Source organism: Trachemys scripta, chromosome 2 (genome assembly GCF_013100865.1).
Source record: "Trachemys scripta elegans isolate TJP31775 chromosome 2, CAS_Tse_1.0, whole genome shotgun sequence".
Taxonomy (NCBI): Eukaryota; Metazoa; Chordata; order Testudines; family Emydidae; genus Trachemys; species Trachemys scripta.
Window position 1 is genome coordinate 63,327,302 of NC_048299.1, and position 14,171 is coordinate 63,341,472.

General features: G+C 42.2%; 1 protein-coding gene across 2 annotated transcripts in view; it reads right to left on the reverse strand.

Annotated features, from left to right (window-relative positions):
- RFTN1 (raftlin, lipid raft linker 1) overlaps positions 1-14,171 on the reverse strand; it is a 123,477-nt gene that overhangs the window by 27,664 nt on the left and 81,642 nt on the right. The window contains exon 7 of one of the 2 annotated variants that reach the window (XM_034760740.1): positions 4,648-4,766. In XM_034760740.1, coding sequence (XP_034616631.1) covers positions 4,648-4,766 — 119 coding nt within the window. The remainder of the gene's footprint in view (positions 1-4,647; positions 4,767-14,171) is intronic. The other variant, XM_034760741.1, reaches the window with a different exon arrangement.

The window sequence follows — 14,171 nt, forward strand, 5'->3', positions numbered from 1 at the left end:
GCAGCGGGCTCCATGCTCACAGTGCTGTGGCGTCCGCGCTGTCAATGACTTGAAAAGTGCGCGAAATGATTTCCCGACGGCGCTTTCAGGGAGGGAGGGAGGGCGGGAGTGATGGACGGATGACGACAGTTACCCAAAAGCACCCTGGCCCCTTTTTTTTTTACCCAGAAGGCATTTGCGGCTCCACCCAGAATTCCAATGGGCGGCGGGGACTCCGGGAACTGTGGGATAGCTGCCCTCAGTGCACCGCTTCCAATGTCGACGCTTTCCCCATTAGTGTGGACTCACAAAGTCGAATTACTGTCCTTAGTGTGGACACACACGTTCGACTTTGCAATATCGATTCCAAATATTCGATTTAAGTAAAATCGAACTACTCTCGTAGTGTAGACAAGGCCTCAGGTCCAGGATGGACTTTCTGGTAGAAATCACAGAGAGAGACCCATTCCAGAACAGCCAACTGGTCAGGGCACTCATCTGAGACATAGGAGAGGCAGATTTAATTCCCTGCTCTGAATTAAACAGACTTGAACTGGGATCCTTCCACATACCAGGGGAGTGCCCTAATCATCAGGCTACAGAGTCAATCTTGCTGACCCAGTGAATATTTAACTATTTATATAAGTGGAAAAGTGCCACCAAGAAAGATGGAGAAGAGAGCGGGAGACTAACTCTAAAAGCCCGAGAGATTAGGGCACTTGTCTGGGATGTGGATATCTATGCTATGAAGCAGGCAGAGCAGAAACTTGAACCTGGATACCCCATATTCCAGGATGAGCACCCTAATCACCACACTAGGTGTTGGTGTGTCTCTCATTCTCATAAAAGTTTGTTCTGATGGGAAATGAAAACAAAGGTCAAAACCTCAAAATGTTTCTGAATTCTGAGTTTTCCAGCCATTTCCAAGTCCAATACCATCTCTTCCACTGACTTGCTCACTTTCCCTCTCTGCCTCTGTTCCACCTTCCACTGTCTACCTTGTCTATTTAGACCAGTATCGGGTAACCTGTGACCTTGCAGGGTAATCCGCTGGTGGCCGTGAGACAGTTTGTTTACATTGACCGTCTCCAGGCACAGCCACCTGCAGCTCCCAATTGCTGCAGTTCACTGTTCCCAGCTAATGGGAGCTGCAGGAAGCAGCGCGGGCCGCAGGGATGTGCTGGCCACCACTTCCCGGAGCTCCCATTGGCCGGGAATGATGAACCGTGGCCACTGGGAGCTGCGGGCGGCCGTGCCTGCAAACGGTCAATATAAACAAACTGTCTTGCAGCCCACCAGCGGATTACCCTGATGGGCCACGTGCGGCCCGTGGGCTGCAGGTTGCCCACCACTGATGTAAACTATAAGCTTTTCAGGGCTGGAACTGTCTCTTAATGCGTTTGAACCTAGCATAGCGGGGCCCCAATCTCAGTTGCGGACTCTTTGGAAAACAGTAAGAATGATAGGAATACTAATATTGGGCTAAGTCTCTTAAGGGAAAGGATGCCATGGATAGCCAGCTTACATGGCTTCCCAACAAACTGCTGAGATACTTTGCTAGCTATGTGATAAATTCTTTGGTTCTCAATCTTCTTGAATTGGTTTGGATGCAAGAGTTTCTTAGGATCAGCACAAACATAAAGAGCAGGATTGCCAGGAAGCATCCAGGTCATCCTGATCTCTCAAGTTACATCAGGTGATGATCTAACCATGGCACCTGAATTATATATACCTAGATCCACCCAATTCAAATCCACATCCTACCCAGTTAATGACCTATCTTACAACCAAGTCAAGGGAACTGCATCAGGGATTAATTTAGCCCAGCCAGTGTGTACCCCATCTGATATGCATGTTACCTGCTGTATGAGAACTGTTGATTTTAACGCCTAGTGTACTACAGTTATACCTGGATATCCTTCTATATCCTGAATAATGCTGCCTGTAAAGAGCCTATCCTTACTCTGCCTTTTGATGAAGTGTTTGCTCAAAAGGATTAGTTAGCCCTAGAAAAGGCAAAACAAAATTAATTAATATATCTGAAAACGTTTTTGTACTCAAGAGACTTGGAGAAACTGTCCAATTAGCACTGGCTCCAAAGTCCATCCCAAAGATGTTCTATGAAGAACCACTACGTCTGACAGATGATTACAAATGGAAAATGTGAGGGGTAAAACAGCAGCACACCCTGGATACAGATATGCGTGGCATTCTTTTACGTCAGTCATTTCTGCTTGTTGGCCCACTGGCCTCTGAAATGTGTTCATTCTTGCCTTTTATAAAAAGTCTTTTGAATTGTTTCCACTCCTTCAGAAGTCACTTCCAATTTTCACTTCTCAAAAAAGTCTTAGATGGTTTGGGGGGAGTATTCTCATGTCTCAGCCAGTGAGGAAAACCTAACCCCAAAGTCTATCAAGATAAACTATCAAGTGATATAATCAATAAGAAGAGAATACACTTGCCACAATCCAACTGAAGCAAATGCTATAAATGTTTAAAATATTATACCACAACAATAGTAAAGAAAATATATATTTTTAAGGCTTGTACCTTGAAAGAAACCAATAAGACCTCCAAAGCTTCCTGTGGAAATTCACAAGATGAGTATTTACTGTTTCCTCTGAGTTGCCTGATACTTAACACCCAAAACAGTTAAAATTTATGAAAGCCAAAGTAAAGCATTGTTTATAGCAAGAAAGGCTTTGTAGCTTTCAAAGGGTTTTAATTGTTTATATAGCCTCTCTTTAACAATTCAATTTATACAACTGGAATATTTATCAGGAAAAAGGTCAAGCTCTTTCAAAAATACACCTCTACCTCGATATAACGTTGTCCTCGGGAGCCAAAAAAATCTTACCGCGTTATAGGTGAAACCGCGTTATATTGAACTTGCTTTGATCCACCGGAGTGCGCAGCCCCGCCCTGCCGGAGCACTGCTTTACCGCGTTATATCCGAATTCGTGTTATATCGGGTCGTGTTATATCGAGGTAGCGGTGTAAATGTTGAAATAACTTGGTGTTAAAATGCATTCTTAAAGCACAGACAGGTTGGACTGTACTTAGCCCCTATGTGGGTAAGCAAGACAGGGGAGGTCAGAAAAAACCTGTTTCCCTAACTCTTACACTTATATAAGCACATAAGGGCTGACCACAGTTTTATTGCGTGCTCCTGAGTATGAGGACTGCTTTTGTGTAGCACTGTTACAAGCAGCAGTCACCCAAAAACTGGAAAGGCGTAGGCAAGGCCATGGCTGTCTTCCCCTCCTTACCCTGGAAAGGAGCATATGCTGCAGCTTCTATAAGAATTTCTGCAAGGGCACTCCCTAAGAACATCTGGAGGCATAGTGCACAATTAGGATAAGATGCCTCTGTGAGATGCAATGGCTCACAGGCACTCTTTGCAAGGCTCTGTCTTAATGCCACAATTGAGCCCTAAAAATGTGCAAAAAAAATCCTGTTAACTTACTTTCAAGATTATAACTATCTGTATTAAGAGTGAACATAAGACACAAATTATTTATTCAGACACATTTAGACACAAGAGGACCCACCACTAGCTGGTTAACAGAATGCCTGTATTGTTCTTTGACAAGATCTCTGAACATTACAGTATGGACATTTTATTTCACTAAGCCACAAGTCATCCCTTGATAACCACTAAAATCGGTAGTGCTTAACTTTTGGTTGGTTGGATTTTTACATGTTTAAACTGGTGGTTGCCCAACATTTTTTGTTATGCATACTTTTTGTTTAAGCCTCTCTCAGGAATTTATACCCTTTTACTCTATACAGCAAACTAGAAGTTTAGTCATTATCTTTTTAAATATATAATATTTTTTTCTGGCAGCACTGAAATAGACACAAAAAGCAAATTAAAGTAAAAATGTGGGTAATCATACAAATGCATTGTTCCATTTGATGCTTCATTTTAGATGCAAAGAATTCTGAAGCTCAGTTTAGTTGAACTAGTTTTGCCTGCAACTGGAGATATACACCTTTGGGCCTGATCCAAAGTGTCTTTCTGGTGACTTCATAGCAATAAGTTGATATGCTGCATGCTTAGTTTTTCTGCACTCTGTTCCCATTTCTCTCCTTTAATCTGTGAACACTCAACTCTGGTTAGTGCTGACCGGCATTCTGGCCAAAGATGCATCTCTACTCATACCTTGTCAGTTCTTTTTGTGTTGGCCAGAGACGTCACTACAAAGCGAATTACTAGTTATTATGTGTACTCATGGCATCTATATCTATCTAAGATTTTTTTAGTATCACTACCCCCGTGATGAATGTAATGTTAGAACTTGAGCTAGCATTTGTGATTATGTTGCCATGACAACTGATGGAGATTCTCGTTATAGTTCATGTAGCAGAAGCATATATTTTTGGAACAGAAGGGTCTTGAGTTCTGTCTGTCACCAACACTCATGCCCCTCAAACAGTTTAGCTGAGAACTGCAATGTACAATACAGGAAACATATCTTATCAAGCCACGTACGCATCCCACTTACCATATCATGTTTTCAAGCCCTCTTTCTTTTACCTCAGTAACACATGTAGTATTTCTGAAGTATGTGAAAGTCTACTACACCATCTTGACAGCTTGTGATTTAGAAAAATATTACGATACCGTGAGGGTGAAAACCAAATTATAGTAAATGATATACTTACTTCTAGGACAGTCCATTGTTCCACAACAATTGCATCATAGCCCTGTATAGTTTTACTGTCTTCCATAGAAAGATCTTCAAAGACAAACACTCCATCTATCAAGCCCTGCATGGAATCTGCTAAAACAAGAGGTTTCGGTAAGCTGCACAGTAGACACCTTACACACAGCAAGGCATTTTACTTTGTTAATGATCAAAATCTGATCTTTTCCCCCAGCATGTTAATGAAAAAGGACACAGGCGAGACCGCCATACATTACAGTTCAGCTAAAGTGAATGAGACTAATTCATCTTGTCGTTTTAAAGAATACCCTTGATTCTGTAAGAGCAAGTTTCATGATCACTTATGTGTTAATGTGTTTATTTTCAACAACATAACTACTTCAGTTTGAACATGCCAAATGAAATATGCCCACGTTAGGCCCCAAACCAATGGGACTGCTCACATACTTAAAGTTACACACATACTTACATGCTTATGGATGAAGACCATATGACATAATATTTATTGCCAAATTTTCACAGGCCTCATTATTTATGCTTACAATATTAACGAATACATCCACTTGTCCACACAAGTCATGTAATCCCACATGCACTTGCAAGTACAATTATCTGATCTACATGCACAAAGTAACTATTAGCATATGCAAATTAAGGATTCAAGTATCAGAGGGGTAGCCGTGTTAGTCTGAATCTGTAAAAAGCAACAGAGGGTCCTGTGGCACCTTTAAGACTAACAGAAGTCTGGGAATCTGAAGAAGTGAGGTTCTTACCCACGAAAGCTTATGCTCCCAATACTTCTGTTAGTCTTAAAGGTGCCACAGGACCCTCTGTTGCTTTTTACAAATTAAGGATTGTGTGTGAGCAAAGATGTGCTCACAACTATTGCACGAATTATGAAAGTATTTTGGTCACTAGGGCCAGTATCCCCCACCCCTTCTCAGTCATATATATAACTGCATGTTCAGCCAGTCTCTTGGTTTTCATAGATCATTAGTAAGTAATTTTAGCAGCATGTTCTCCCAGGCCTTAGTCATGTACTCATAAGCAGAAGTCACTAACCAATTATTTTCTTTAGTGTTTTTCAGTATGTGCTCCATTAAGGAGCTATTTTGTAAGATACACAATTGAGAAACAATTGAGTTACTGTTCCTTGTAAGATAAATAATCTAAATTATGAAACAATCAACATATATTTCAAAAACAATCACAAAAGATTACTCTGTGCATGCTAAAACGTACTGTGAATTATTTTTACATTGCTTAATAAAACATGTTTTCAGCCAGCCTGCCTTAAAATAGCTCCTAAATAACACATGTATTTTGGATGACTAATTATAAAGGACCTTGCGCATGTTCTCCCCTCCCCCCAAATGACATTTTATAGCGTAGTTTCTTTTCATTTTAAATTAAATTATTTTCTGCACATGGCCATGATTTGTTGTTTTGCAGTGGAACCAGATATGCCCAACCAATAGATCACACAGAGTTAATATGACAGTTAATGAAAATCACACACATCCAAAGAAAAGCAAACCTAGTGATGGATTCTCCATAGAATAGTGACTTCATGGGCATATTTTGTTCGTTAAACCTGTTATTAAAAGATTTTAGTTTCTGTCATATTTGCTACTGGAAATATTACAGGTAAACCATACAAATTAGAGCTAGAAAAGACGTTTTCAGTCTGAGCCAACGCCTATATTTATTGTCTAGTGCAGGGGTGGCCAACCTGAGCCTGAGAAGGAGCCAGAATTTACCAATGTACATTGCCAAAGAGCCACAGTAATACATCAGCAGCACCCCACCAATCAGTGCCTACCCCCCCTTCCCCGCAATCAGCTGTTTCACATGCGCAGAAGGCTTATGAGGGGGAGGGAGAAGGGGGCAGGAGCGAGGACATGCAAGGCTCAGGGGAAGGGGCCTTGGGAGAAGGGGAGGAGTGGGGGCAGAGCAGGGGGTTGAGCAGTGAGCACCCCCACCACATTGGAAAGTTAGCACCTATAGCTCCAGCCCTGGAATCAGTGCCTAGGTAAGGAGCCGCATATTAACCTCTGAAGAGCCACATGCGGCTCCGGAGCCACAGGTTGGCCACCCCGGTCTAGTGCCTTGTCAAGGCTTCTATTATTTCCTTTAGTTGGGGTCTTTATTCATCTACATTTACCTGGAGGGAACAGAAACTATCCACACAGCATTTCTTTGACAATTACACTAACATGAATGAAGAGCTCACAACCCATTTGGACAAAGGCAGTGGCCTTCTTTTAAAGGCCAATGATAAAACCATGGGCTCAACTGCTGAGGGCCAGAGGGGGGCTTCTTGAACCTTCTTCTCCCTTTGTGCATCATTTTAGACAGAAGCCAGGCACAATCTGGCTCTATATCTTTTGAAGATATTACTTCGGGGTAACGTCTCACATGTTCAGATTATTATGGTAAAATGTAAAGCCCAGGTTTTTAGCAAGCCTTCAATACTGCAAGCTGTGTCCACAATTACACGGTGAAGAACTGCAGGTGTAGGCATTTGCACCAGTTATTGTACCAATTTACATGCTGAACTACTGTTTTTTTTTTTTGTTGTTGTTGTTTTTAAAGATTCAATCAAATCATTAGGCTCTAAACGAATGCAACTGCAGGTGCAAATTATTCACACCCAAAATAATGAAGGCTATTTTTGTAAGCTTAGGCCTAAAGAAGAAATATGTAAGCATCCTGTTAGTGATTTCTTTTAGGATTCTGTTGGGAGACCAAAAGCACCAAGGAACCATGCCATTTTCCTCACTTACCTCTGTCCCCACCCCCCCAATGACTCCCTGCAATCCCTTTTAGAATTAAAAAAGGGTCCCAAGAAGCGTGGGTTGCTTGATTAAAAAAGGGAAGAAGGAGAATCTGGTCCCTGGAAAAATCATGGAGCAGGTCCTCAAGGAATCCATTTTGAAGCACTTGGAGGAGCGGAAGGTGATCAGCAACAGTCAGCATGGATTCACCAAAGGCAAGTCATGCCTGACCAACCTGATTGCCTTCTATGATGAGATAACTGGCTCTGTGGATAAGGGGAAAGTGGTGGACGTGATATACCTTGACTTTAGCAAAGCTTTTGATACAGTCTCCCACAGTATTCTTGCCAGCAAGTTAAAGAAGTATGGATTGGATGAATGGACTATAAGGTGGATAGAAAGCTGGCTAGATTGTCTGGCTCAGTGGGTAGTGATCAACGGCTCGATGTCTAGTTGGCAGCGGTATCATGCGGAGTACTCCAGGGGTCGATCCTGGTGTCGGTTTTGTTCAACATCTTCATTAATGATTTGGATGATGGGATGGATTGCACCCTCAGCAAGTTCTCGGATGACACTAAGTGGGGGGGGTGGGGTGGGGTAGAGGCAGATATGCTGGAGGGTAGGGATAGGGTCCTAAGTGACCTAGACAAATTGGAGGATTGGGCCAAAAGAAATCTGATGAGGTTCAACAAGGACACATGCAGAGTCCTGCACTTAGGATGGAAGAATCCCATGCACTGCTACAGGCTGGGTACCGACTGGCTAAGCGGCAGTTCTGCTGAAAAGAACCTGCAGATTACAGTGGATGAGAAGCTGGATATGAGTCAACTGTGTGCCCTTGTTGCCAAGAAGGCTAATGGCATATTGGGCTGCATTAATAGGAGCACTGCCAGCAGATCAAGGGAAATGATTATTCCCCTCTATTCGGCACTGGTGAAGCCACATCTGGAGTATTGCGTCCAGTTTTGGGCCCCCCACTACAGAAAGGATATGGACAAATTGGAGAGAATCCAGCGGAGGGCAATGAAAATGATTAGGGGCTGGGGCACATGACTTATGAGGAGAGGCTGAGGGAACAGGGCTTATTTAGTCTGAAGAACAGAAGAGTGAGGGGAGTTTTGATAGCAGCCTTCAAATACCTGAAAGGGGGCTCCAAGAGGATGGAGCTAGGCTGTTCTCAGTGGTGGCAGATGACAGAACAAGGAGCAATGGTCTCAAGTTGCTGGGGGAGAGGTCTAGATTGGATATTAGGAAAAACTATTTTATTGGAGGGTGGTGAAGCACTGGAATGGGTTACCTAGGGAGGTGGTGGAATCTCCATCCATAGAGGTTTTTAAGGCCTGGCTTGACAAAGCCCTGGCTGGGATGATTTAGTTGGTGTTGATCCTGCTTTGAGCAGGGGGTTGGACTAGATGACCTCCTGAGGTCTCTTCCAATCCTAATCTTCTATGAGTCTAAGTTTGATCTGTACATTCTGTCCTTAAAATACTGGACTTCAAACTAGACAAACTGGACTACAAAGCAATGTCCAAAAGGCACCTCTTTTTTGGGCTCAAGTGGATCACTCTGTTCAAACAAGAAAGCAAATTTCTGTTAATAAATAACTAACAAGCTGACTAAGGAGCTGGGGTACAGGTTAGAAAATGTGGAGACTTGGACAAGAGCTCAGTATATGCACATGGAGTAGCTTGTATATTTCATTAAAAATGGCACTTGTAGGACTTAGATTTAGATGCAGAATATGACCCAATTTATGTAGAAAGTGCACATGCCAAATCTATGTCCAGCAACAGAATGAATGGCAAAGCTCAAACAAACACTTTAATTTTTTAAGACAGGGATCCGAGAAAGGGACTCAAGGCTGATATATAAAAGACCTAGAATCCACCCCAGACTCTCAATCTGACTCACTCTGTGACTTTAGGCAAGTCACTTAACCTTTCATTTACTCCATCTATAAAATGGGGATAATAATGCTTGCTTTTGCAAAAGCTCTGAGAACTACAGATACAAAACATTATGTAAGTGCAAGGTTTTAATATTACTTATTACTATTCTATTTTAGCAGTGAGACAGAAGAGGGAAGGTATATATAAGGAAAAGATCTGCCTGTACCTAGAAGTATGCCCCCACAACTCAGAGCAAATATTAGGAAAACCTCATTTTATTGCGCCTTCCTGCCACTGGGAGCAGCAGTTTATCTATTCTATCTGGGCCAAGCTGCACAACATCTTTGCATAAAGCGACCATCTTTTTTGCAGGGTGGGGTGGGGGAAGAGGGGAACACCACAGATAAACAGTTACACTACTTGAAGTTCAAAAAAGCACCAGCTGTAGACAATATCAGAGGCAATGAAGCAGCATCAAAAGAGAGCCACTAGCCAGATTACCACATTGTCGTACCAAAAACAGAGGAAGGGGGTTAAGTGAAGCTGAATAAATACACTAAGGGATAAATAGAACCATGTAAAGTAGTGGAAAAAAAATGGAATGCATAGCAATAAAGCTCCAAAATCCTGTGGCATGGATTTATTTCACTTCTCAAACCTTGGAAATGGATTTTCCACATCTGTGACTCTGTCCGATAAGTTTGGCATGGAACAGATTTACATGGAGTTAATGTTGTATGTGTTTTTGATTGAAGTTTTTGAAAAGATACAAGTCTGTGAAACCACAGAGACAGAATAATCTCTTCTGTTAAAAGGAACAGATCTGGTCACCCCTCAACTGTTTGGATGCCCAACAGGCGATCATAATGGCAGAGATAGCCAAGAAATAAAGTGTTGTAGATGAACTAACAATACACTGGTCTAAATCATACAAGAGAAAGCTTATGTGTGGCAGGAGATGCTTTGTGCAGGTTATGTGTACTCTAGTTTATACAAAAATCCAATAAAATACATTTTCATACACTTGCATAAGTGGAGCCTCCACTTGCTCACCCACCCATGCTTGAGGGTTCAAAACAAACCAGCACACACGTCTGAGCCCACTCTGAAATCATCATGTGTGCCTCATTCCACTGCATATTAATCTACTCATGCACAATTCACAGCATTCACATATGTAAATAAACAGTATGCGGGGCCTGGATCAGTGTTCATGTCACACTCCCCATCAGTACCCAGCCCAAGCCACGGAAGCTAATGATCCAACCAGCGGACCAAATTCGGTGATAAATCCTGGTCACATGTCACCTAAGGCACATTGTGCAGACGCTAAGAAGAAGCCAAACAGTATGCATCCCTTTGAAAATTAATCTATCGTTGGCTCAGCTTGCAAGGGCATACACTCAGCCTGATGGCATTTTCTTGGCTGTCTATAATGCAATAACTTCTGAACCCCATCTTTGACCAATTCCAGAATTTCAGGGAATGTTTCAGGTATCAAAGGGCAGAACCCTATTGACTTGGGAGAGAAAATCAGAAAACTGGAAGGGGAGAAATGGGGGACACACAGAGCCCCTGGCATCTGTTTAGCAGAGCCACAGCACTCTGTAATTATCTATGGATCAAAAACATCAGTTGATAGAACCCATCAAAAACTTCTAGCATAGCAATATCCCTATCTCATTTCTTCCTGCCCTCTCAATAGCATTTAACATGTTGACACCCTGAATGACTTATCTCTCAGACAGAAAGAAGAGAAATAATAATGGTGGTGGGATGGGGTGCAGGGAAAGAAGAGGTGCCCTGGTATGTGGTGGAAGGAGGGTAGAGATAGGCATGTGTATCCACATAGAGCATGTGGCATTGGTAGAGAAAGGGGGACCCTGCGATGGAGTTGGGGGGAAGAAGAATGTATGGGGCACAGATTCATTGCCATGGGGGGAGGTGGGAATGGGGGACACCCGATACTGCTGGCATATGGGAAGGGGAAGAGGGAGTTGCAGGGAGTCCCTGAAATAAAGGGCGATGCAAAGGAGACACACAGGGTGCTTGTGGGCAGGGGAAATGGAGGGATGCAAGGAGTCCCTGGAGTGTACTATGAGCTCCACCTATTGAAGCTACTAAAGGTACGTCTACACTTCGAGCTGGAGTTGTAAATTCCAGCTCAAGGAGATATACCCACACTAGCTCTGATCGATCTAGTGCACTAAAAATAGAGTGTGGCCAGAGTGGCATGGGCAGCAGGAGGGGCTAGACACCAGGGCTTCAGTGGCACTTCAGCAGTATTTCGGCGGGCAGGGGGTCCTTCAGTGCCGCGGAAGACCTGGAGCGCCGCCGGGTATTCAAATTGGGCCCCGCAGGTCCTAAAGCCGGCCCTGCTAGACACCCCAAGCACATTCCCAGCATCTTGGACAGTTATGTACTTGGGTTGGCTAGCCCATCCTGCCGCTTGCACTGTCACAGCTACACTCTATTTTTAGCACACTAACTTTATCAGAGCTAGTGTGGGTATGTCGCCATGAGCTAGAATTTATATCTTCAGCTCGACATTGTAGATATACCCTAAGTATATACCCTAATGTGCAAGCACATGTGTGTTCTGGGACAGAACCATCATGTCTCGTCTAGAAAAATAGCCATCCAAAACTTTGTAGGCCACTCAACAAGACTCTCTTTAAAATTCCTGCAGCAGTCTGCAATAGTTACACCATCTACCATGCCAGCATTTTAACGTCTCCCTGATTCCTGTGTGTTTTTCTCATCTTTCAATAATCTCTTCATTAGTGTGATTAATCTTTTGGAAGTCAGAGTATTACACTCACCCAGTTAGTTCTCAAATACTAAGTTAGCAAGCACTGTGTTGCAATCAAACATTGGGCCATTTCCATTAGCAACAGTTCATTGGGCCACACAGCTGGTCATGCTATTAAAACAAACCACGTTTCGATTTTGTCTGGTTCATGGTGTCATTTTCTCTCCATTCTCTTAGCTCATGCAACTTCATTCTTTCTCAGAGTGAAGGCTCAGAATACAAAGGTTAAATCACCCTCCTTCACCAGCAAATGGCCCATTATCACTGCATTTTTTATTAAGGTAAAGATTCTCCCCCACTGTTCACAAAAAGCTATTTTCACTTGGCTGTATAAATATTTGATGCAGGTCTGTTGGCAAAATGCTGCTGTAATGTTCTTGCTTGTGATTTAAATGAAGGGTATGGAAAAAGATTTCTTATTTTATCATGACAGCTATACTAGTGGGCAACAATTTTCCCACTGCTGTCTTTGAACTATTAAGCTACCTCATCTATGAAGCTAACCTTTATGTTGTTATTGTTTTTACTGAGTAAAACATACTGGCATAAACTCTACTTGGCACGTGATCTGTGTGTTAGCCTTTGGCTGAGCTCTCTCTCTCTCTCTCTCACACACACTCAGCATAAGTGACAAGAATCTCAGCCACATTAGCTAATTATATCAGAAAATAACAGGCCAAATGCATCCCTGAGCCAACTCCACTGAGGTCAGTACAGCCACACTAGCAATGACTATTGTCCAGTGTGACCAGTGACGTCCCAAACATTTTGTTTTTCCAAGCAATTCTTCTATTTTTTAAAACATTGTAGATATTTTTTAAAAGTTCAAAAGTTGGAAATTCAGAGTTAAGGTAACAAGTAAATGTAGAAAAATTAAGAATTTAGAGGACTGTACATCAACAAAAAACTTAAACAACATCAAATCTGGAAATACTCATCTAAAGTATCAAACACCATTATCAAACAAACTTAACTCTGACCCTATTTGCCTTCATCTAGCCGCTTCTTACTGGTGGAAGAATTGCACTAGCTGTCACATGAAAATCTTTGTATATTATATATGAATCACAATAATATGGTCTTTTGTTCTCCAAAGACATAACCTTCAGCTACACTTCCAACCTTCCTCAAGTACAGGAGGATTTCAAGCCCATCTTAGAAGGGCGATTAGAATATGGAGGGACCATAACTCATTAGTTCTGGACGAATATAGAAAATTTGACTTCTGATCTGTGTTTGGAATATGAGGTTTCAGACTAATACTGGGAGAGTAAATGGATGGAGTCAAGTGCTATCATCTCATGGAGAAGCAGGGACACCTAGATGTTGTAGTCTTTGACCTTTACCATAAAAGGTAGTAAAAGGTCAGGCCTCTATCTGCTATGGAGTGGGTTTAGCCACAGTTTATACAGTGATGGCCTATGGCCTGGAATTGAAAGCGATCAAGGATAAACGGCAGAGTTAAGGATGGTGTTGGCACAATACTGACTATTTGTAAGCCTCATGACATTTAGGTTGAGTCAACAACAATGTTCCAAATTCATTATTTCCATACTTTTTTCTTGATTTTCAAACTTTTTGCTTTCACAATCATAAAATTCTAATAATATTGCAAATTAATGGTCTGTTTACAACCTTTACTCTAGCTTAACTCTGGATCTGGCCATTTTTACACAATTCTAAACTAACTGTACTATTCTGTTTGTTTAGAAAATAACCAACATTTAAGATTCACCCTCTAATCCCTCGCATGTTGTCAAGTATCAGGGGGTAGCCGTGTTAGTCTGTATCTACAAAAACAACAAAGAGTCTGGTGGCACCTTAAAGACTAACAGATTTATTTGGGCATAAGCTTTCGTGAGTAAAAACCTCACTTCTTCGGATGCATAGAGTGAAAGCTACAGATGCAGGCATTATATACAGACACATGGAGAGCAGGGAGTTACTTCACAAGTGGCGAACCAGTGTTGACAAGGCCAATTCAATCAGGGTGGATGTAGTCCACTCCCAATAATAGATGAGGAGGTGTCAATTCCAGGAGAGG